General features: G+C 43.4%; 1 protein-coding gene across 6 annotated transcripts in view; it reads left to right on the forward strand.

The window, feature by feature from the left end:
- GRIP2 (glutamate receptor interacting protein 2) overlaps positions 1-24,226 on the forward strand; it is a 248,392-nt gene that overhangs the window by 160,851 nt on the left and 63,315 nt on the right. Inside the window, exon 1 of one of the 6 annotated variants that reach the window (XM_071439566.1) lies at positions 5,614-6,384. The exons of the other annotated variants lie outside the window; for them this stretch is intronic. Within the exon in view, the coding sequence (XP_071295667.1) occupies positions 6,345-6,384 (40 nt within the window). The 5' untranslated portion in view covers positions 5,614-6,344. Of the gene's footprint in view, positions 1-5,613; positions 6,385-24,226 lie in introns of those variants that run through there. 6 annotated transcript variants of the gene reach the window in all.

Below are 24,226 nucleotides of genomic sequence, written 5' to 3' on the forward strand. Positions count from 1 at the left end.
AAATTAGTGTTAACATGGCATTTCATTTATTGTTAACGCATTGTTACACTGCTACTCATTGAAAAGAAACTGTGTGACAATGGGTAAGACTGATGACCCACTTGCTTATTTTTCCATCTGTATTGGCAGCATTGCCTCTGCAGAGACCAGTGCCAAGATGAATTCTTTAAGGGGAAGATGCAGAGATTTTTCTTCCCACAGGCAGGAGTGGAGTTGGATGCTGACTAAGACCTGTCCTACAGGTTGCAGCATTGCCTCTTTCTCTGTCTTTTTCTCATGTCTATGGCATGGCCACATCCCTGCTACTGGAAGGGTCTTCTGTTTGGGCTCAAGCACTGCATCCTTTTAGATCAAGAGGAAGAAGTCTTCAGTCCCTACTACTGCAAAGGCCTGAGCTCTTGTGGCATGTAATATAGTAAGGGTTTTGGGGATGCTGGTGTGCTTTGCAGCCCCATGCACATGCTCACACCTCTGCTCCCTGCCATCCTTTGGGCTGATTGAGCTCTAAGGTTGTGTCCTATTCTGGTAGGGCTGCAGTGCCTGTTTCCCATTTTCTCTCTATATCCAAAGGTCTATAGCAGAATCCCATAGTGTGGGAGGAAGGTAGATGCAGGCCAGCTGCTAAAAGACCCATCATTTTCTTGGTGACATGAATAAAATATAAAGAAGAAACAGCATTTTTGCTGAAGGAGAGATCACCAAAAGGCCCTTTCAGTGCAGCCACTGGTGCAGATATGGAAGTGCCAAGTGCAGCTGCCACGCACTCGCTGTGGATTGGAATGGTTTAATGACCTTAAAACTGGAAATCAGTCCTATCATTGAAAAGTTTAGATGCTTACTTTGCTTACTTGCCCTCTAGTGTTTGGTTTTTTTGTTTGTTTTGGTTTTTATGTTGGTCTTTTTTTGTTGTTGTTTTTTTTTTCCTGTCAACAAATTGTTGTCATTCCAGTGCACGGATCACTAAAAGCTGGGAAGTAGGCATTTTGTTTCCTCTAGTGGTGTGGTGCTGCTCTTGCTTTCTGTGTCTGCATGGGTCCTCCAATCACACACATGCTTGAGGATTATACCAGTGGCATAAGGCTGTGGGATACCAGCCAGCTATATTGCCATGAAAGATTTGAGGGGGGTAAAAAGTAAAACCAATTAGGAGAATCTCTAAAGGGGAGGGGGGGTTGTGTATTTTGTCTAGAAAAACTACTTGTTCTATACCTAAAGCCACAGAAGTAGAGATAAATGGGAGAAATATGCTCTGTCTACCTGAAAGTGTTGAACCTGCTTTCAGGTGCTGTGCATGCAACTTCCAGAGCTCCTTTTGGACCAGGTCATAAACTCCAACCTTGCCGTGGCATGGCTGCTGGTTGTTGTTGTTGTATCTTTAACCTCCTGCTGCATTTCTTATTGCTGTGTCTTGTCAAGCTCATCTCCATTTGGCTTAAAAAAAATCATTGTAAAGCCAAGATTCACTTTTGTTGGGATGACCTTTGCTAACAAGGTCCCTGAACGAGCTCTTTTGTATCATTAGAGCTGGCTGGGGAATAAAGGACCTTGTACTTTCCTGCAGCCTATTTGTCTTCCACTGTTTCTCTTATCTGCACTGGGGTCTCCCAGTGTGTCCTACTCTGATTACCCAGAAAAATGTGCAGGAACCATTTTATTGTGCTCTGATGGTGGAGGGAATGGATGGGGGTCTGGGAAGTCCCTTTGCTCTGTAAAGGAGGTACTCTGTCTCAGTGCTCTGCGTGTGTGCGTGCAGCATGGCTTCTAATTGCTTACTGGATGGGTCAATTTATCTTTCGGTGTTCATTACCCGTAATAAATTAATGTTTAGGACCGGCTGGTGGAATTTGCACTTGAAGAACAGAACAATCAAGGACTTCTTCCTCTAGCTCCATTATTAAGTTGTTTAAATACCCTTAAAGATTTTTTTCTTTTCAAGTCCCTTCTCCATTTGCCATAAAAATATATCGATGAAACAGTGCATTGCATTTTGGGGTTGTATGTAAAAATCAGGGCATCTGCTTAGACCAGAGCTGAGGCCTGAGGCTGATATGCAGTTGTCTGGGGTTTCTAAATAAGCACAACTATGTAAAATTGGAGCAGATGAAATGGAGCAAATGTGCAGCCAGTGGGTAGCTGGGTAATCAGCTGTGAAGTCTCTTCCACCAAGAGAGTGATGGGTCTTCCTTTTGTCCCTCCTCCTCCTCCCTCTCTGTTGCAACCAAAAATCAATCAAAGAATGGTATAGGCTCTCCAAACTTCTTAATTTTGTGCAGAAATGCTTAGAATTCCCAGTAAAAACTGTCTTTCCCAGTAAGGCAACTGGAAACACTGGGTCTGCTGTGCCAGAAACAAGCCTTGAGAGGGTGGATGAGCAGGAAGATGAGTCCCCAGTCCCAGGGGGTCCCTGATGTGCAGGCGTGTATTTAAATGGAAGAAGTAGGATGAGAAGAAGGAGATGGCAACAGAAAATCTTAATTTAACATCTGAACTAAAAAAAAAGTGGAAAGCATCAGTCTCTTCTGAACCTTCCCTAACCCAAAGCAATTTCTGTTGCTATTAATATCATTTTATATGCGGTTGGAACGTCGGTGTTCCTCTGCGCTAAGTGCATGTGGTTGGGGGTTTTTCCTCATCATCTTCTTGTGGCTCACTGTTCATTATGTTCATTCAGCTGTCTTCAGAGAGTCTCCTGAGACTTCCTAATGTGGAGTGATGTAAGATTCTCTCTGTGTTCTCCACAGCTCAGAGCATGTTCAGTGCAAAATGGTTCATATCAGGATCTTGTGTGAACGTTCCACAGTCCTGTGGCTTCTGACAAGGATCCTTTTGGATGTGGATAAATAAGTAATGGTTACAAATACCCATCAAACACTAGACTAAATAATGGATATTCTGAATAGCCTGTGATCTTCCCTCTGCTGTCCTCCTTGTCTTGTTTGGATAAAAGTGTATTCTGTAAATGTTGTCCCAACCAATTTAGGCCATGTAAGGTTTGCAGCATCACTCCCACTGAGGTCCTGGGAGGATTTGTAAGGCAGCTCTGGGGAAATATGTATGAGATTCATGAGCAGGAGAGGATGTGGTGGGTACAAGAAAGAGTAAACCAAGCACTAGTACATGTCTGTGCATGTAAGGGTAGATACTCCTTACTTACAACAAATGAACTTTACTCAAAGGGCAGCCTGTTCCTGAGAAAAGTAAATGCCCATTTCTGCAGAGTGGGTGCTTGTTCACTGGCATCACCACTTCAGTATGGATGAGAGCCACGAGCCTGCATGGATGGATGTTTCCAATAGGGACCACCCAGAAGCTCTCTAGCCATGGACTGTCCTCAGCCTGTGCTGCCTTTTTCGTTGAGCATTTTATACTGAAGTGGAGGTGCAAGAAAGCATTTCCTAAACCCTCTTTCCTCCTGGAATAGTAATAAGAGATCAGAATATTGAAAAAAAACCCAAAAACCTGAGATTTTTTTGTTTTCTTTATTTTCTTGTGAAAAGACCTTTTTTAATATCCCGCCTCTACAAAATTAACTTATTTTAAAAACCATACATTTGTAGGTGAGGCTTGTATGTAGTTGATATTGCCAGAGAATTTTTTTAAAGTTGCTAATTCTGAGCACACAAAGTTTATGTCAAGAAGGTAGAGGACAATGCACAGACTGTTCCTGAAACATCAAAACTCTACATATTGTTCCTTGAGTTTGTCACCATAGCTTAGGTTGATGCCTCACGCTCTTTTATGACACCTACACACTTTGATGCCATACCGTATGGTTTTGGTCTGCCTTGTTTTGTTGGGGTTGTGGGGTGTATCCTTTCCCTTCCCCATTAGAAACTCAAGCTGTTCAACTGGTTTTAATATAGTGCCACCTGAAACACGACGAAAGTGTTGTGTTTGTGGATTTTGGCCAGAAACCATAGAGTAAACATCTCTGTCCTCTCCAGGCTCTTGGTGCTCTGGTGTCTTGCCAAGCAACTCAACAAATGCCACCAGCAATTCGGAGCTTGAAATGCCCAAACACCTCTTCCTTCTTCACCAACATCAGAGGAATGGGGCAGCTCCAGCCAGTTCTCATCCACAAAAACAAGCAGCTTCAACTGTGTATTAGAGTTGTGTTCTCACACACTTTTTTCATGGAGCAGATAACCTGAGAAGAACTTTATGGTGGTCTAATCACACAATTATTTTAAATTTTTCTTTAAGACACTATTTTGGAGACATCCATTTCATGGAATCCAAAGCAATTGGCTATTCTCAAATTAACAGCTTCTTGTATTTGTGGTGCAACTGGTAATGTTTTCTCCTTTAAGATGAAATTTCTCTGCAGCAAAAGCATTAATAGCTGTGTGAAAAGATTTCTAATTATAAATTTTGCCTCAATTACTAATTAAGTCTATTGTCAGACTGAATAACTTCTTTTAAACAAATTATGGACCAAAATATCTCTTTTGTAAGTAGTTTTTTTATTACTTAGTGATTTTATTGCTTTTGTAGAAGTTATCCTCTCATGAAACAGCTGAATTTGAACCACAATAGAGATGCTGCTGCATTTCAATCTGAACAAGAGCTCTGGCTTTAGGCTGAAACCCAGTTATCCTCCTCCACACATAGTTAGGGCCCCCAGGTCTGTAAAAATTTCCTGCTGGTGCATTCAGATGTGTTTAGTTCCTCTTGATTTATCCTGATTTCTTTCCTAAGGAAACAAGGCTTAACCTTGCTGCCTTTCCATGAGTTTCCTTCTAAATTTGTGACCTCTTGGCTACTTTCAGACAAATCTAGTAGCAGTCTCAACCATGACTGGGCCCTCATACAAAATGAGGGATCCTCTACAAAATGTAGATGCCTTTTGTGCCTTAGTCCATGCTCGTCTTGATCTCTCTTTGCTGTTTGTGGGTATAATCTTGCTGTTATAGATGACAGTAGTTCTCAAGGGAATAGGGTGACTATGGAGAATGCTGCCATGAGCTGGTTAGCACAGTTTGCATCTCACAGCTTGGCCGAGAAGGGGACCTGCAGAGTGCTGGAGGCAGGATCTGACCCTGTGCACATCCTTATAGCCCCATGGCCAGGGTGTTGGCATACCCTGCATGCTCTGGATCTTCAACACAAGTCAGCCAACTTTTCTATTTTAGTAGTAAAAGAAGGAGACTCTGGTTTACTGCAACCATTTCTTCCTAGGCCAGTGCCCTTTCCCTACCCACAGTGCAGGGCCAGCAGTTTTGAGGGAAGCCATGCAGCATCTTGTCCTGGAGGGCCAAACTCCCTGTGACCAGCTGGGTCCCAGCACTGCCCTCAAAGCCTCCTCTCGCCAAGATCTCAACACAGGACTTGCATGACTTCTGCCCGTGCTGGTTCCTCCGCCCTTCCTAAGGAAAGGTTAAACCGAGTTCTCAGCAAACGCTGTAGGGAGGACACAAGGCTGCAGCCTCATATTCCCTTACGAGCACCGTGTGTGTGTGTGTTTGGGAGGCACTGTAATGCTTTGACAGCAGCTTGACATTGCCTTGAAAGGTGCTGGAGGCTCTGCAAGCACTTGCCAAGAGGGGGTGGGGGAGAGGAAAGTGTGTCAGGCAACACTGCAGTCGCAGCCTCTTCTTGTGCTCAGCCCCGCTGCTGCTGCTGCTGCAACTGCAGCTGCAACTCGGGGGCTGCTGCGCGGCTCCGCTGCCGGCCAAGTTCTGGCGCGGGGGCAGCGCTGCCTCCGCCGCAGCACTGCCTGCCCGCCCCCCTCCCGTCTATGCCTTTTTTTTATTCCCCCACGCCCCGCCTGAAATGCCCATGAAAACCTCGGAGGGGCTCGGGCAGGAAGGGGCCAGCACATCTCCACGGGATGATGCCCGCTCTCCGCCGGCGGGGCGCGGGGTGCAATTCCGCCGGGAATGAAGTGCTCGCTCGACATTTGCTGCATCTGCCGGAGCGTCAGGGTTCAGTGGCTGCCTCCCCTTCTACCAGCTGTTCCGGTTAATCACTGCGCTTCCAACTTTTGCTTGGCAATGCCTGATGGACAGTGGAGCCGAGAGAACTAGCGCCGGATTTTTAGGACCTCGTTAAAAAACCCATACGCTTAATTTTCCTATTTCTACACAGGACTGGCGAGCCGCACGTTAAACAGCCGTGTAAAGGTATTTCTTCCTAAAGGATTGCCACATTTCTGAGTCCTCGCAAACTGGAGAGCCCCGGACATTGGTGCTCGATCTCGCTGCCGGGCGGTGCGGGAGCCGCGTGTGCGCTGCAGCCGCGCTCGGCGGCGGGAGGCAGCCCGGGAAGCGGTTCCAGCGCAGGCAGGGAGAGAAAACCGAGCGGCTCTTACAATTAGTTGAATGATTTGATAGATAACAGCAGACATGCTTTGTGGACTGAAAAAGGATTTGCAGTCAGACTTTGGTGAGTGAGCCTTGTCTGTATTTTTTTTTTCGCCCTTGTCCAGTAGTTAACTTTTGTTTAATCTGATTTTCTTTAAGCATCTTTATTATCGTGAACAGTTTCATGTACTACTTTCAAAGCGGTTTTACAAGTCCAAACCGTTGCATGCAAACTTAAGTACTTTGATTTGCGAAATATTTCTCGGCTTCTCTGTAAAGAATTTCTCCCTGTGACCACTGGAGAGTACCCTTCAGACTGCCTTCTCCTTCTCCACCTGGAAGATTGGCAGTCACAGGGGCTGTTTGTATGGCACATCAGATATTGTGGAGCCTTTACAGCTGTTTTGGCTTTTTAAAAAACAAAATCTAAATGTAGCTCCTTATTTTCCAGGCTCAGTGTGTGAATGGTCTGGGCATTCAGCAGTAGTGATTAGGGGGCTGGGAAGGAAGAGGGGAGAAGGGCTCTGCTGAATGTGGTGGGATCACTGCCATTGCCCCCCCTCCTGTATAATCCACTATTACCTTGTCTAATAAATATTTCAGCTCCTGCTGGAAATCTGCCATTTCAATGAGCTGCTAACCCCTGCTTTAGATACAAGTTCACTGTCACTGTGGAGTATAAAAAAAAATCTATTTCATTTCTACAAAAGAGTAGATAGATGAGTGTAGAAGGGCACCTTTACAAAGGGCAGGCATCAAATTCCAGCCTGAGTCTTTCCAGGATGGACAGGCTCTTATATTTCTAGCTGAGTGCAATATTCAGGTACTTTGTTGCATGCTGTAGCTCTGCTTGTTGCAGCTGAATGTGCTGCATGGAGCTTGTCTTCCACTCTGATGCAAGCATTTCCCTTCTGAAAGCAAAGACATTGGAGTTGGAAGTACAGAGGTAATTTATGGTTTCTGAATCATTTTGCACTGCCTGAAGTGATGCAGCGAGACTGACTTCGTCCTCTCCTTGGCATCAAGAAGCCCTAAAGCATGAACCTAATTTAAGAAAATTGTTTTCCCTCCCTAAATCTGAGGGTAAGATAAACCAGGTGGAAAGCATCTTAGCCTGGGTGTGTTGCCTAATCCTACAGATAGTGACTGGAGGCAATGTCCACCTACTGTACCAGCACAGCAAGAAGCATTTTGGGGGCTTAATTTGAAGCTGCCAGAGACACGTTAATGAGTCCTGATAGGCTGAGGGAGTCTGGGCGTGTGACTTGGCAGGAATGTACTTGTTCCATGGAAAGATCAAAAGACAACTTGGCAGAATCTCACACTGCTCTTGGGGTTGAGCCAGGACCTGGGCCCTGGTTTGGAGGTGGCTGACACTGAGTGTGCTCGAGGGGCCTCCTTGGTGCCACCAGCCACAGAGGGGGTCATTTGTGAAGCCTTTCCAATATGACACCAGAGACATCTGGTGCTTCAAGATGGCTGTGTTGTTGCAAATGGTGATGTCTGGATCCTGGGTGATCAAATGAGAAATTTTCCTGATGTCAGCCCCAAACATTTCTCAAGAATCTTGGGCCAATGTTGTGTCATGTACAAGGGAATGGTGCAGTCACTGGGTGGGTAGGAAAGGAAGCCTTTTTACCCTGGTGTCAGACCCTCACAGCTTATGCTTGTGGTGCTCCTGAGGACCCAGATCATGGCTTTCATGGGAAAGCTTTCTGGAAATCTAAAATGGAAGCAATGAAGGGAATTGCAATCTTACCACTCATTTTAGCATTTTAAGTGGAATACACAAAACCAAATGGATTGTTTCAAAGAAGCACCCAAACATTTCAGAAGTGCTTTTAGGGCCCACCACCATTAGGGTATTGGTGATTTCTTTTCTTTCTGTCAGTTGCTTTCAGACATTTTTTTATGGGACATTTTAATCATAGAGAGATTTTGTGTGTCCTTCAGAATGGAAGGGTCAGAAAACTCAAAGTAGCAGTGATGTTTTATGGGAGGTGGTGTTTATTTTCTATTTAGAGTGAGTGGTTCTGCTGTTAGCAGGGTGATTGTATTTCCACAAGAGCCTTTGTAATCCTGCTGTTGGAGGACTTCCCTGAAATCCTTTATGGCCTTTCTGAAGTCCAGGAACATCCTCTGTGTTTTGCTCTAGCAAACTTCACATTCAGTTAGTCCTTACTGCAGGATCACTGCAGAAATGGGCAGAGCAACAGAACTCACTGAATCTCCTTTGTGCTGCTCCAAGTCACCCACTGAAGATCCCATCCCAAACCAGCCCATGTAAAATGTTAATTGAGGACAGCACAGACACTTCAGAGGACCATTTGTCTTTCAGATGTATTCATTTGGGTGACTTAATTATTTTTGCTTTTTTAAAAATACAATTCGTATAGAAGGCAAAGGAAGAATAAAGATCGTAGATGAGTGAGGATGTTCAGTGCTTTTCTGTTTGGGTTTGTTGTTTGGTTTTAGGTGTGGAGTTTTTTGTTGCCATTAGAAGCCATGCTTTTAGCATGAGATGGACTCTCTGCAGACCAAGGAGAGCAGAATTTCCTGTCCTTTCTTGAGACTGGCAAACTACACCCTTTATTGCAGGATGGGAATGGCCAGAAAAAGAGACCTGTTAATAGATCTCTGCCTCTTCCTGTTCTCAGTTTTCAAGAGATCAGCTCCCCTGTGTACTCTCTCTGCTTGCCAAATAAGCAGGGGAAAGAATAGAAAAAAACATGCCTGAAAGGGATAGAAAACTAATGTGAGGAGCAAGAATAAGACAGGAGGAAATCTTCATAGATAAATCTCCTAGGAAGAAAGATTTTATCTTTGTTATTGAAGAATTCATCACAATAGTGCTATTTAATATAAGTCCTGCTCATCAGGCTGCTTACGTCACTTGTCAGCTTTTCCTCAGTTGCAGCCAAATGAAAGATTAAGAGAAAAACTAACTGGGGTGTGTGTACCAAGACAAACATCTCTGGGCCTGAATCATTGATCTTAATTTCCTTGAGCCAAAAGTGGGCAGTGAGAGTTTGTGCTATTCCTCTGCCTTGAGATAGTATCGGCCATACCTGTGATACCACCCATCCACATTGCATTTGAATATATCCAATCTGTGAACAGTGCATCAGCTCAAATTAATTCAGTACTCTGAAATATTAAGGAAAAGCTTTGCTTACTTGTAATTTCAGTGCCTTTATATTCCATCCTAACACAGATGACAGATTACTCCTTTCCCTCTGTGCATCATGTCCAAATATCTGAAGAGAGTAATAATACTTTTTTTCCTCCTCCCTCTCTTCTTTTTAGCATAGACAACTCATCTCTCCCCCCAGCCTCAGAAGTTGTGGTCTTGCAGATGTCTGACCAGCCTGCACCAATTCAGCCTGAATGAACTCCAGCTGGGTCACATTGTTGTTGAGCTGTGGTTCCCAAGCCTGGGGACTGCATTCAAGCCAAGGCCTTTATCAGTGCTGAGTAAAATAAAAGGATGATTTCACAGATTTTGTAGACTATACCCACCTTGCTTATAGCAGGGTGTTAGCTGTTCTTGCATATGACATGGCACTGTGGATTTACATTTAGTTTGCAGCCCACAGTATCTGAAGAGTCCTTGCTGTCACTTTGATAGTTTTTCCCCATCCTTCATTCATTAGATTTTTCCTGCCTGGGTATGGTAACTTGCATGCCCCTCTACCAAATTGTACATCTGTCCTTTCATGTATGAGTCATTCTGGGTTCAAAATTTACTTCCCAGCCTGCTTCCAGTCCCTCATGCCTTGTGGCTGTCAGTAAACTTAATAATATCTCTGCAACCATCCAGGTCATTAAGAGAAAACTTGGAACCATACCAGGCTGCTGGAGGGTCCTCACAGAACTTCATTTAATACATCTTTCCCTCCTGATTGTGAACAACTGATGAATTTTCTCAGTGTGTGGTTTTCCAATCAGTTTTGCATACACTTCATAATCATCTGTATCCTGCTTCCCAAACATACTTACAAAAATAGCATGTGAAACAGTGTCAGAAGCGTTTCTAAAATTGCGATATAGCAACTTGCCTTTTCTGTCTATCCAGAAATGTTACTCTCATGTGGAAAGCAATTGAGTGGGCATGACTTATTTGTGGTAGATCCAGGTTTGCAGTTAGTCCTCCTCATTTGGTGTTAACAGCTCACACACAGTCAGCTCCAGGAACTGAAAGAGAGGGTGATGGATTTGTCATTCTCTCGCCCCCACTCTGGTAGCATGTTGTTTTGGTTTGGTTTTTTTAAACTGAACATTGCATTTTATTCTTCAGCCTTGTGATCTCTTACCCCCTCCTCCCTAGGTTCCTATGGATACCTCCTGATGGCTTTAGGACTTTGGTCATCAGGTCTCTAAAGTTTTGTTGACTAAAATTTTAAGTATAAATGAGCTGATCTGTGCTGTCAAAATGAATTCTTGCTCTTTTCTAGAGATTACCCATTCTACTGAAATTGCTCTTTTATAGAAGAAAACAGATGAAAGTAATATCCTACAGCTTTTCATGGCCTATAGAAACAATTTTTTAAATTCAGTTTTTCTCCTCCAGTATAAAGAGGGATGAGTATGAGAGGGATGTTTTTCAGTGCAAAGGCCAGGGAGATTTGCTACAAATATTGGTCCACAGTGTCAGTTGAACAACTCTTATAGAGGTTTTCTCTCCAGTGTTAAATGTTGGAGCCCAGTTTCCAGCCCAGGCATTAACCTCCTTGCCACCCTCCTTAAGAAAATTTCGTTGCCACTGGAAGAGGTTCACTCTGGCTTAGAGAGACCCACAGAAGGGGACTGAGTTTCATGTGGTGTGTCAAGTCTTGCTTTTGGCTTTATATCTAGGATCATTGCTCTTTATGATGTTTGTTCTGTTTTATTAATCCATGGAAGCCAAGGGTAACTGCACTGCCAAAGTGCTTGCATAAGTTAGAGCATGTAGGATTTGATTTCTTTTGAAAATGGACTGTTAAAATTGATTGTGTGCGGATGTCAATGTTTACTGCTTGTGATATTATCCACCTAACTGAAGAATGGAAATCATGGAATTTTACCCAGAAGGTTAGAAAAAGGTATTGGGCAACTTGGAGGGAAGAGCACCTCTGCTTTTATGTGTAGGCATGTGTAGGTGTTGCAAATAAAAGCAACAATTAAATCTAACAAGTAATAATAATTAGAAAGATATGCTAATGCAGAGTTGGAGAGGAAAAAGTAGAGCAAAAAAAATATTTAGCAATGTTCATCAATTGACAATGAAATGCTACCAGGCATAAGAACATTTAAGGCTCTTTTCAGCTGTCGGTTCAGCTACTGCATAAATTTTAGCATGTGAGTAATCCCATCAGGGTAGGCATGGTCTTAAGCCTTGATAGGATGGGGCCCCCAGGTCATTGTACGCCTGCCTATTCAAGGTGGCAGAATTTGGTTTCAAGACAAACGTGCTTGTGTGGGTGTTTGGAAATTCTGGGTCTGTGACAGTCTGACTGCTAGTCTGCTTCTGATTTTTTATTTCTTATATTATTATTATTCTGTTTATAACAACAACCACAAAAAATTACTAACTGAGCTTGATGTTCTTAGCCACCAAGTTTATTAATCTGTGGATTTATAAATCAGTCTAGTAACTTGAAATGTGCAAAATCACACAGGATGAAGAATTTCTCTCCCTCCATTCCTAACAATTGCCACCCCCGATTTTTTTATTTCAATGGAAGTATTTTTTTTTTTTTCCTTTGACCGTGTGTTTTTGTTCAAGGATCTGATAATTACATGCTTGGAGATGATGGCTTTTCAAAAGCATCTTTCCCAGCAATTTTCAACTGGAGATGTGGATAAAAATATCTCCCCATTTTTTATCAGAAATGTTTTCAGTAATGTGCAATTATGAGCTCTGCCTTCATTCAATTCATCCTGGAAGAATTTGCTTCACAGGGAAATTTGTTTCCTAGCTGCTGTAGATGCCAGCATAGTTGGCAGCTGCAGGTTTTGTGGGGAGGAGGGAAAAGAAAGGCCCAGAAATTAAAATTGCTGTGAAGTAAATTGATCTCAACACCTGGAAATGATGAAAAGATGGAATCTCATACTTTTTTGTTAAATCACTGTTAAACTGCTTTGCATGTCAGTCCCAAAATGGCCCTGTAAATTATTTAGTGTAGCTGAGGGATGATCCAGGAAGAGATGATCCACTTCATCGCTCCTCACAACTGATCTGTTTCTTACTGTGCAGGTTCATGTTAGCAAGGTGAAGGCATTGTGGTTTTCCTCCCAGCAGTACTCCAACTTCCGGCCTTAATATATAATCAACACTTTTGTGGTTTATCGTAATGAAGCTTTGAGGCAAGACCTGGCTCAGGTCAGCATTGGTGAGAAGGTCTGGGGAGCAGTTTCAAAAGCATAAACATGCTTTTGTCCTGGGAGGCAAGAACTTGTGCTGGAAAGAGGATGATCTGGCTCCCTGCTGCCAGGTGTGTGGATGGAAACAGGACTTGTTGCATCCTTCTGCATCATTGCATCTTCCTCTTTCCCCAAGTAGGGATGTAGGTCCCTGATCTGGTGTGTGCTTCTGTTTTGGAGGTCATGTTTTAGGTTGCTTGCAGAGATTGAGTAAACTAACTCATTTGGAACTTCTTCCCTTCCAAGTTCTGTCCCTCCTCAGAGCCATCTCAGTACGTGGGGAGCCCAGAGGTGCAGCACTCTCAGCCCCTGCCCTATGGGAGCTCTCACCTGAGGCTGAGGGTGGGATGGCACAGCTCCAGACATCTGCTTTTCCAGCCAAATAGCCAACTTCAGTCATGGATCTGCTCCTCAGTCTTTGAGCAACCACATACATGACCATACAAATGATGAGGGTCTGAGTCAGACCTCCAGCATTCCCCACTGTTGTACCACCAGCCCACATGGTGGAGATGTTGCAGCAATAAATTTGCTTCTCCATCAGATTTCAGTGGAGGTTTCCTCCTTTTCCCTTGTGGGCATGATGGCTGATCCATACAGGGTCCTTACTGCAGTGAATCCTTCACCCTGAAATGTAAGGGAAATGGCCTGCTCCTGCCCAGTGATTTATAGAGGATAATTTCTTTATGGAATGTGGTGCCATTTGGGTAGGATTAAACTCTTGGCATCAGATGAAGGTATGTGTTTTGCTAAGGGTTTTTTTCTTTCAATAATGTAATGCATTTCCCATACTACCCACTGTGTAAAGAGATCCTGTTCCTTCCTGCCATGAGATGCTGTGCTCTGCTGCTCCTGCCCCTAGAATGCCTCCGATCTGCAGCCCAGCAGCCCCCAGGAGCAGGGGGGATTTTGGGGCACCATCTCTGCAGGTTCAGCCTCAGCTGATGCCTCTGCAGCAGTGAAGCCATGCAGGGGAATCAGGGGGATGTGAGTCTGAGGTAGGAATGGACTACATGGGGTCCTGGGTTAGAGCCACAGAGCTATGCCTGGAATCAGTGGGAAGATGCTCAAGGATGTGCAGATCTGGATCAGACAGCCCAGGTGACTTGTAAATCTTGTACCTGTGGAGTTAAAATCAGAGTGAAGTTAGAAGAGCTCAGAGACAGAGGGTGCTCATTACTTCATTCACTCATTGCTTCCTATTTCCCTCCAAGCCCAGGTGTCACTCTGTGGTCCATTATCCCCTTGCTGCTGTAGCCAGGCCATGGGAGGTGACTGCTGCTGTCAAGGTGGTGGCAAAACCACCCAGCTCCAGGCTGGCTGCAGAGACAGTTGAGAGACAGGTGCTGTGATTTGTGAGGCTGGACAAAAGGCTTGAGACAACAGAGAAAGTTTTGTTATTAATAATAATAATAATAATAATTTCAAAAAAGAATCAAAGAAACTCCTCTTCCCCCTTATATTTCAATTTATCCCAAATCTTTTCACTCAAGCGAGCTTGGCAGAGGGGCCCCATCACTGAGAGGGGGGATAAGCATTCACCTTACAGGAACTGGAAAACAAAATGTTTGGAAACTGTGGTGGAGGCGGGCGAGCAGAGCTCCACTGGCTTTCCCTCCTTTGTATAGGACCCTTTATAATTCAGCAGCTGACTCCAGCAGCGTCATGAGCTATAATAGGCAATTAGCTCCTAGCAGATTTATGTGACACTGTGTTTTATAAGCAAACAGTCATGTGTGTTTAGTCATTAAATGGACCTGCTGTATCTGACATTCTCTGAGACAATCTCTTCCCCCTCACCTCCCTGAGCACACACTCAGCTCTCCTGCAGCAGTGTGGACACACAGACATCCATACTTGTGTGAAACTGGTGGAAATGTATCATCAGCTGCTGCTTTTGGTTATGGCATGCAGTGGCAAGAGGTAAACTTTTGGCAGTATTTGCTTTTGGAGAATCCAGAATCCATCTGGAGGTTAGAGAGGTGGGAATGGGAGATATCTGGTGCAGGGATGCTCCCCCACAATCCTGAGGACCCCTGGTGAGGTGAGGGGCTGGATGGGCACTTGCACAGCACCCTGCCAAGGACTGGCATCCAAGTGGTTGCAGTGCTCCCCAGACTTCTCCAGACTTGGAAAGTAGTCAGGTTTAGTATTCATAGTTAATTTTAGATATACCTGCACATGCAGTTCTTCCACACATCCATTATACACTCTGCAGAACCTGCTGGTTTTAATTTTTATTAGCACAAGTGCCTTGTTGAATCAAAATTAAGTGGGTATTTGGAAGCATAATGTGAAGCATTACATTTAATGGTCTGTGCTCCTGCCTGGAGAAAGGCTGTCACATGCATCTTCTCTCTTCCCAAGACTCTGCAGTCTTTAGCTACACCTGAATTTTCCTGAGCTCATTGCTACTTCCTATTATCTGTAAGCTTTAAAACTCCCAGCAGCAACCATTCAGGTGTGTGTTGTATCTTTTCAGATGTATGGCCTCATTCTGCTGCACACCTGCCTGGCCTCGGGTTGTGGTGTGTGGGGAGAGGGCAGGTTTGGGGTGCAGCTGGAGCTGTGCTGCTGGGGCTGGTCAGCCCAGCCCTGGGAGACTCCTGTGCCTCTCCCCTTCTTATCCAGGTTCCCCTCCCTTGTTCAAAGGGGAGCAGGTGTCTGCCTGGGGCAAGGCAAAACTGACTTTTCCTCAGTCCTAGGCATGAGTCTGCCTGTCCCTCTGGCATTTGTGATGGTTGGGAGAGCTGGGACTCTCACCAAATTGCAATTGCTGTTTTAACCAGTGTCCCCATTTCCCAGCCTGAGGCTCTTTGTGGCCATACCTTGTTCCTGGCTAATTCTTTGATTGCCATGGTTTTGGGTTTCAAAATAGGTCAAGGGAAAACTGACCCACAGAACTATGGGGCATGAATTCTTCACAGAGCAGGATTTCCATGTGAAAATCTCAAAGTTGTCTTGGCTTACAGGCACTCACAACAAACATCTTTGTGAGCTTTTCAGAGGGTCACAGAGCACAGCTTGCAGCATTTTGTTCTGAATTTCACCAGGAGTTTCTGTGTCTTTCGTGAATTCTTGTGCTGGCTGAAGTTGAGACTGGGTTCTCCACCTGTTTTATTTCACCTGTGTGATATAAAGCAACTGGAAACCAGCACAGCAGTTTGCATTAAGGCAGCCATGGGGAACAGCTGGAATACATTAATAACTCTGCTGGAGCAGGGTCTCATCCATCTTTCATACTGAACAGATGCTTACTTTCATTGAAGTGGTGCTGTGCTGATCTTTGACATCAGCCTGTTTGGAGGCTGAGAGGTTGGCAGAGTCTGAAGCCAAGTCAAGGCTTAATGGGAAGCAAGAAGGGGGCAAACACAAGAGCTGAGCTTGTTGAAAGCAAGATTTAATGGGCAATTCAGGCAAATTTTTAACAGCTGGTTTGATGAGATCAGGCTGCACCAGTTCCAACATCAAATCACTTGGAGCTTTGGAACTTTCATATTTCATCTTGCTGTCCTGCTAAATCTGATATTCCCTGACTCTTCGATTTCTCTCCTTCTCCCTCCTTCCTTTCATTTTAAGTGAGGTTCTTGCTTACTCTTTCTTTAGTCATTTAGCTATAAGCTTATTCCATCTCTCACACAGCTCTTGTGAATCCTTCTGACACAGTCTAGGATAAATCAGCCTGGGCTCATACATGGGCCATTGCATAAGAGATGGTTTGTGTGTCAGAGTCTAAAATCTACATATGTTTAGATCAGTCCTGAAGTGGGAACATCTGTATGTATTAATATATTATGGCTTTTACCACATGAATGAATAATCCAACTCCCACGATTTGGTATTTACTTTTTTTGAAACATTGCTACTTAGCTGAACACTGAGGGAGAATCACATTTATGGGAATTAAGTCTTAGTAAGGTTTAGCAGAGCTTCATGGATAAGCTGGAAACAAGTCTAAGTGGGGTGCCAGAAATCTTTCTTTTAAAATAGTTAATGCTGTCTAGAATTTCTTCCTGAATTTTTGACTCCCACTGGCTTTTAAGCACTTTGCATCAAAATGCAGTGCAAATCTGGGATAAATCACCTGATTTGCCACCTACTGCATTAAATGTCTTCCTCTGTGATGTCACCTTCCTGCAGCATCAGCTATCTTTGCAGTGCTAAAATAGGTTCCCAAACCTTGGGGACTGCCCTGTGAGCTGGGGGCTCCAGCTGGGGCATCACCCTATTGCTGGCAGACCTGGCTGTGAGATGCCTTAGTGCACTGGCCCATGGGATGATGCAAAAAGCTGTTGGAGATAAGTTTTACCTGAATCTATTTGCTCACTTCACACCTTGATCCCAAGCTCATGCTTTTATTAAATGTTACTGCCCTGAAATGCACCTCTTCTGTTGCCTGATTTGCCAGTGCTCTTTTTCTTTTCTTTTGTTTTGTTTTGTTCTGCTGTTTTTGTTTTCCTGTGGTTTGCAAGGGTTTTCTTATTGCTGTTGGCACTGAGATTGACACATACCACACATGGACCTGTATCAATCTCAGCCACCTCTTGAACTGCTGCTGTAAATCTCCCAGATTTGATCCTTCATTTAATTTTCTGTGCCTTTCCTCTGAGTCAGAGCAGACTTGTAATTGGGAGCAGAGACAGGGTGCTAACCTGGATATGTGGTAGGGTGACCTTCCTTGAAAAAGCCCTCCTGGGCTCCCCTTGCACCCCTTGTTATATCTTGCTGGTACGAGTGTTGCTTATGTCAAACTGATGAGATCAGCAGGGAAGCAAGATGTGATTTGCTTTTCCAGAAGCAAAAAGAAGGGGCTTTTCCCAACTCATCTAAGGAGCTGTGTTTTTAAAAGGTTTCCTTAAGCTTGCTTTACCTTTCTTCAGTTGGTCTCCACATAGATTGCTCTAAGTTTAGAGGTGCTAAAATTTTGCATGTGCTCTTTGGGGCACATAATTTACTTTTGTAACAAGGACTCTCTTTAAAGTCTTATAGAAGTTAAACAAAAAAAAGGCGTCAAAACTGTAGCTAAGTCCCTCTTTGTAAAGGATTACGAGGTTGAATGTTGGCACAATGTCTTTTTGCCACCTCATCTTCCCTGTCTGGTGAAGAATCCAATGGTTTTTCCTTTGCTTTGCTGCTGCTTGTCACAAGAGATTTGCTCTTGACAATTTGCCTGCTGAACTGGGAAAAGTTATCTGTCTGTAGCAAAGCCCAGAATTAAAAACTGTTGTCTCAAGCTCCTAATTTACAAACTCCAGGATATCCAGTGATAGTTTTCATTACTCCTGCTTCTATTTCAGAACTCATGTTCTGTTTTTTTACTTCCTATCCAGGTATATATTGGGAAGCGGGTATTCCAGTTTTCCTCTGTTTGAAATTAAATGTCTTTTCACTACAAAAAATGTAGCTCAGGGAACCCTGACAGTCATTGCTTTTTGTCTCTGCTGCAGTAATATTGATGTATCCTTCTGCTTCATTTGAGGTGGGATCTTCAGCTTTGAGCTGGTCAAAACTGCAGAAAATATTTATTATGGGCAAAAATTACCCTTTCACTGAACTGTGATATTTCTTTTCAGCCAATTTAATCCCGAATGGCACCTTCACCTGTTTTGTTTTGGGTTTTTTTTGTAAGACTGGGTTGTGACTGAGCCATTCAACATCTAGTCTCACTCGCTGCATAATACAGGTCAAAGAGCTTAGCTCCTGTGAACCATCCTCTGAATTGCCTAAGGGCTGCCAAATGCTTCTGAGAAAGATGTCCATCCATCATGCCAAGACATTCTGTAACACAGTGTCCAGGTGGTAAATTCTTTGCATTCAGTGGAAAGAGAGGACATGCACATGTTCCAACATCTAGGATGCATCTATAGCTTCCCTTCTCAAACTCTGCCTCTCTAGCTCTGCCCTGAAGGGTTCTGTGCTCTCCTGCCAGGCTCACACACCAGACCAGATTGCCTTCTCCCTTCTCTTCAGTACAGTCCTACCTTGTACTTCTTAAACTCCTCTGCTCCCTGGAAAGTTAGCAGCCTCTTGATTTAACAGTTCTTTTGTAAGATCTCGGAGGATGAAAGACAACAAGTACCGTTTTTAAAGCAATCATAATAGGGATCAAAGGAGAGTTTGTAAAAAGCAAAATAGGTGCAAGAATTTACTATCACTATCACTGCAGCAAATTGATCTCCACTTCAGAAGATGGAAGTCCTGACTTCTCCCTGTTCTGTCACCCCCAAGCTGTTGCTTTGTGCTTCATGTTCCCACCCAGGCTGTGCATGAGTATGCCCAGCTCTTGGCACTGCCAATGGCCCCTGAGTCCTGGCTCCCTGTCTTCTCCCTGGACCTCTGTGAGTCCAACGCCGGCATTAGGTTAGACAGTAAAAACCCCAACAAGACACCAAGATGAAATATATTTTAATATGGATATTGATAATGAGTTTGGCTTCAACTATTGATATATCAAAAAAATAAAAGCTGTTCCTGCTAGGGTGTAGCTTTTGACAAGCTGCCTTAATGGGAAGGCAGCTTGGAGCCAAACCCTCTGCAGTGAAAACATTCATGATGATTTTCATTAAAGAAAATCTTGTTTTCCTTTTTTTTGACTGACTCCAGGGTTTTTAAAGAAGTAAGTAATAGTGGCCTGTAGACTTTGGTGGCACCAGTGATTTGAGTGCTAAAGTCTAATAAACTGACAGTACTTAATTTCATTTGATTGAAAATCCACAATAGAGCTGTCTTTTATTATTTGATTTTACTCCACAGTCACTTAGCATGGCATTTGGAGCTTGAAAGAAGGTAAGTCCTCAGGGTTTGGATTCAGCAGGCTGCATTTCTTATCCACCTCCATATTTAAGAAAGAGTTTGGAAGCTTACATGGAGTTAATAGGGAGAATTGATTCCCTTGCCAGCTAGGATTTACTGCTGCCTGCTGCTTAGATTAATAAATCCAGTTGTATCTAGTGAAGCATTCTTCCTTGGAAATGATGCTAGACTTTATTGGTAATTTCTCACTATATTACAATTGCTAACTTCGATAATTTCCATGAAAGATCAGTCTGAAAATGTATCTTATTCCTCTTGAACTTTTACTCTTGAAAGTTAGTTTCTTCAGATAACACAATCAATATATCAGCAATATTTCATCTTTCTAGCTTAGTGTTGGACTGTCCCCAGTACACTCTATGCTGCTTAATAAGAGAAATTGCCAGATTGACTGGAAAATGTAACTTTAATAACATCATTTCAGACACTAGAACCATTGAGAAATAATAATCTCATGGAGTTGGTTTTTGCACTATTCTTGTCTCTTGTGCACAGAATTACTGTGGATGCTCTGTGTGAGTCTGTGAGTGCAAATGACCTGCAAGGGGGTGGGACACTGCAGGGCTGCCTCTGCCACTGGGTCATCCACAAATATAAACTGATGAAGCTGTCTGAAAATGCCAGGGAGGATGAGAACGATTGCAGGAAGGGAAGTCTCTCTCCATTTTTCTCTTTGTATTTTTTAACACTAGAAATGCAAATCTTGCTGGGGACTGCTTAAGGAAAGTGAACTTGAGAGAGCTCAGTGAGTGAAGAGGGATCTTCTTGGTGTTGATGTTGTTAGAAGATTGTTAGGAAGAGATGGATAAAAGTGAAGATTCTTGGGTTTTTTTGGAAAAGCTATTTGTGCTGAAGATCCAGCCTGTGAAATCCCTCAAGCAGCTCTTAATAAGCCTAACTTAATGCACAAAATCATATCCTCACTGGAATCAGGAAAGAGTCATCCCTGACACTTTTAAATGAAAGAAACAAAATCACAGGCTACTTCAGAAGAACAATATAAGCTCCTCTGTGAACAGAGGAGCAAAGGAGTGCTTCAATCCCAGCTGTTCTGCATCCACTATCCCCTGGTCTCTTCCCTACCATGCAGAGGAAAATGAGTGGTGAAGTTGGGCTAGACCTGGTTTTGCACAACAGCTCTTTGCTTTTCTGAGAGCAATAACTTAAGTCTTCTCTACTCAAAACACTTTTTTATTGGAAGTTACAAGATTATAAACCTCCTTCAGGCTGCACTCTCTCTTGCCCCTCCAGGTTGATGGATATTGGCCACTGGCTTCCAGAGGTGCAGAGGACAGAAGATGAACAGCATGGGAATTTAACTTTCATACAAAACCAGGAAAGAGAAGAAAAAGGAGCTGGTTTTAATAACTTTTTTTTTTTGCTTTTGCAAGTACTTTTTCTCCCATCTCTCAGTACAGCTTGAGTGCCAATTAAGAACTGCTTCCAGGTCCTCTATCACAGAGTCCCTTGGAAGTGCTGATTAGATAAAGTGACTCTGTGTTGGCTTCCAAAGCAATAATGAGAACAAACAATGCATTGTAGCAAGGTACAGAAATGACATGAGTGTAATGATTCTTAAATTGTGAGGGTTTTTTTTCCTTTTTTTTGGTTTTTTTTTCCCCTTGGAATGTAATGTATTTAATGAAAACAATGAAAAGCACCAGATGTTGGCACTGCAAGCTGAGTCCAGCATTCATTCTTATCAGATGGGACTTGGATCAGTCCTTGAGAGGTGTTTAATATCCTGTGAAAGTTGATGTGAGTTAAACCTTACCAAAGCCTGTCTTTTCTGCAAAGTCAGCTTAAATGGGTTTTGTGCACACAAAACTTGTTTACTAAAAGCAGAAACTCTTCCCACATCTTCATGCAAAGCAGGAATCTTCCATCAGTGTTATCTGCTACAGTCTTGCAGGGGGTAAGAAATATGCTTTTATATCCCCTGGAAGCCAACCTGCTTAGTAACAGAGACATTTTCTGGCTCATATCTTGGTCCCATAAAGGCCACTGCTGTGCAAATAATTATCTACAGCATTTCAGTTGAAAATGATTGCTTGAAACAAATTGTTCCTTTAAAAGTAATCTTGGTTTCTTAATAAAAATAAAAAAAAAAACCCAGAAGAACAAAGCACAGAGTTTCTGTTGAACAGTAGGCTATTGTATTTTCCTAGAACTGATTTCTGTGAATACAGCAGCAGGTGTTATGAAATTGTACATGCCTGAGAAGGGTTGGTAGGTGAATGAATACAGAAGAAAGGAAGGAGAAATGTGGAGGGTGTGGGGAGACGAATTTCATGCTGTGTCTATTGAGGAGAAGGAATTAAAAAGTACAACTTCCTTTTGGAATACCTTTGGAGTTTGGACAAGTTCTTCCTGGCTCAGAAGCCAGGAGCAGCAACTACACAAGTGGATGGAGGAGCTGCCACAACAGCCTCTGGTGGCACAAGAAGCTGCAGTTGGTGGAGCACGTTCCCAGGCCAGGGTAGGGAACACAGTGCCATTGCAGTAGGGCTGGCACAGGGACTGAGCAGGTTCAGAACAATTTTTTCCCCCAGAATTATCTGGGAAAATGGGATAAAACTCAGTTGTTGTTTTTGGGCCAAGAGCCTTATTTCCAGCAAGGGTGGTTCTTGTACAGCATGGCTGTTTTCCTGGGCTCTTCATTCAGAAATTTGTGATGAGAGAAGTTTCCCCAACTTCTCATTTGTCTCTGGGTGTCTCCTGAGTATGAGCTGGGAGGGGATTTATTGCCAGTAAAGGGATAAATAAGAGGCTTTTCTTTACAAAAGACAACATCTGCAATTTTTACCAGATTTGTTGATACATGTATTTATGAAATTAGGGAGGAGCTGCTCCCTAAATAACTTGGTCTGTTCCAGTCTGAGCTCACTGGTTAAGGGGAATTTGTTTTTAATCTTTCTGGCTCAAAGGAAGGGCAAAGCATTTCAAAACACTGCTTGACTTTGGGTTAGTGCTGTGGGAGAGTTGCATGGAAGGTGCCCTGGGCTGAGGGAAGGGCTAGAGCTGTGGTGGGCACTGGGTTTTTCACTGGCATTCTTCAAGCCCACCCCATCTTCTCACGAATAAAAAGTGAGGAAATGCTTGGCCCTTTCAGGGTTGGGTTGGGATTTTTGTTTGTGGTGTGGTTTTTTTTTGTTTTTTTTTGTTTTTTTTTGTTTTTTTTTTTTTTTTTTGGTGTTTTTATTTTTTTTTAATGCTGCAAGCTAAAATCAGTGTGATGAAAATGAAATTGTGGTGCAGAATCCTAAAGCAAAAGTGACTTTCTGTTTTCTTGTTTTAAGTACAGGAGTGTGGACTATCTTGTCTAAGGATTTAATGTATTTGTTGCTGTATGCTTGGATTAGTTTTATGTAGGGCAGGATTATGCTTTAGCTTAACTTTTCCAGTATTCCAGGAAAAGCAGTCTAGAGATCACTGATATATATGTTTCATCTGTTTCTTGGGGTTCTATTTATTTCTTTTCTTTAAGTTTAATGATACAGAGCCAAAGCACTGTATTCCTAGAGATGGGAAAAGACCTGAGCAGCTGTACTGGTTATAGTGAACTCATGTACAGATTTTCCAAGGGCCTGAGGAGCTGTGGATTTAGATGGGCAGAAGAAAATTCAAGTCACCTGCTGAGGAAGGCTTGGGGAGGGTGGGATCCTTTGTGCAAGCAGCTCCTTGTCTGAAGCAAACACATGGGGCGAGCTCTTGCTCTGCAGTGAACTTTGTAATTAAGTAGTTTCAGGAAATCATGCAGCCTGTAACAGTATTCAATGGGCTTTTTGTTTCCCCTGCTGGGCTCTCTGGATCTGCCTGTCTCCCATGTTAAAGGCTAAGTGCTTTGAAGATGGGAGGCCACCACTGTGCTGCTCTTGTGCAGAGCTGACACTGGCACTGCTGTCCCCATCCTGCTGTGGTGGTGCTGAAATAACCCAAACTGCCCTGGGGAGTTGTGCTGGAGGGGCGGTTGGGTACAGCCTTGCAATCCAGCCTAAATCCATCACTGGTGCATGAAATGCCTCTGGCTGTGCTGCCATGTGGAGTGCCAGCCTGGGGAAAGTGGGGAGGATTGTGTTACTGTCCTCCTCTGATGATGGTCCAGCTCCTGGCCAGGCTGTAGTGGGGGCTGTGCCATGTGTGAGCTAAAAACAAATTTCAGATCCAGAATGGGTGTGCATGGATATGCCACTTTCCCCTACCCCTCCTTCCGGTAATATATCAAATTTTTAAAGGTGATGAGATGCCTAAAGATGCAGCTAGATGATTATAGTCTGTTTTTGAAATACATGTCTGCATCTTCAGGCACTCAGAGATCTTTAAAATCCCAGGCACTGGAGGTTTGCTCCCAGAGCCGCAGTTTGAATCATCACTGGTTGCCTGACCCACGCTCGTGTACCCTTGGCTGCTCTTTGCCTGACTACAGCTAAATGCCTCCCTTGACTTACAGAATTAACTCTCCTCAAAATGGATCAAATTGCAATTAGTTTTAGTCATTTGGATTTCTGCTTCCAGCCCCATGCTTTTATTCTAGCAAAAAAATACCGGCTTGCCTTAGCGTGAACAGCTTTTGGTTCTTAATGCTGGTTTGGTATTCATTTCTCTAAACAAGGAATGCAATTACCCTGTAGCAAAACAACTGTCTCCAACTGTCTTTTTTCCATTAAACAAATGGGAAGTTTTACCTCTTGGTCTTCCCATAAGATTAA

This window comes from Agelaius tricolor, unplaced genomic scaffold (assembly GCF_023055355.1).
Source record: "Agelaius tricolor isolate 1412-34295 unplaced genomic scaffold, bAgeTri1.0.p SCAF_14, whole genome shotgun sequence".
Taxonomy (NCBI): domain Eukaryota; kingdom Metazoa; phylum Chordata; class Aves; order Passeriformes; family Icteridae; genus Agelaius; species Agelaius tricolor.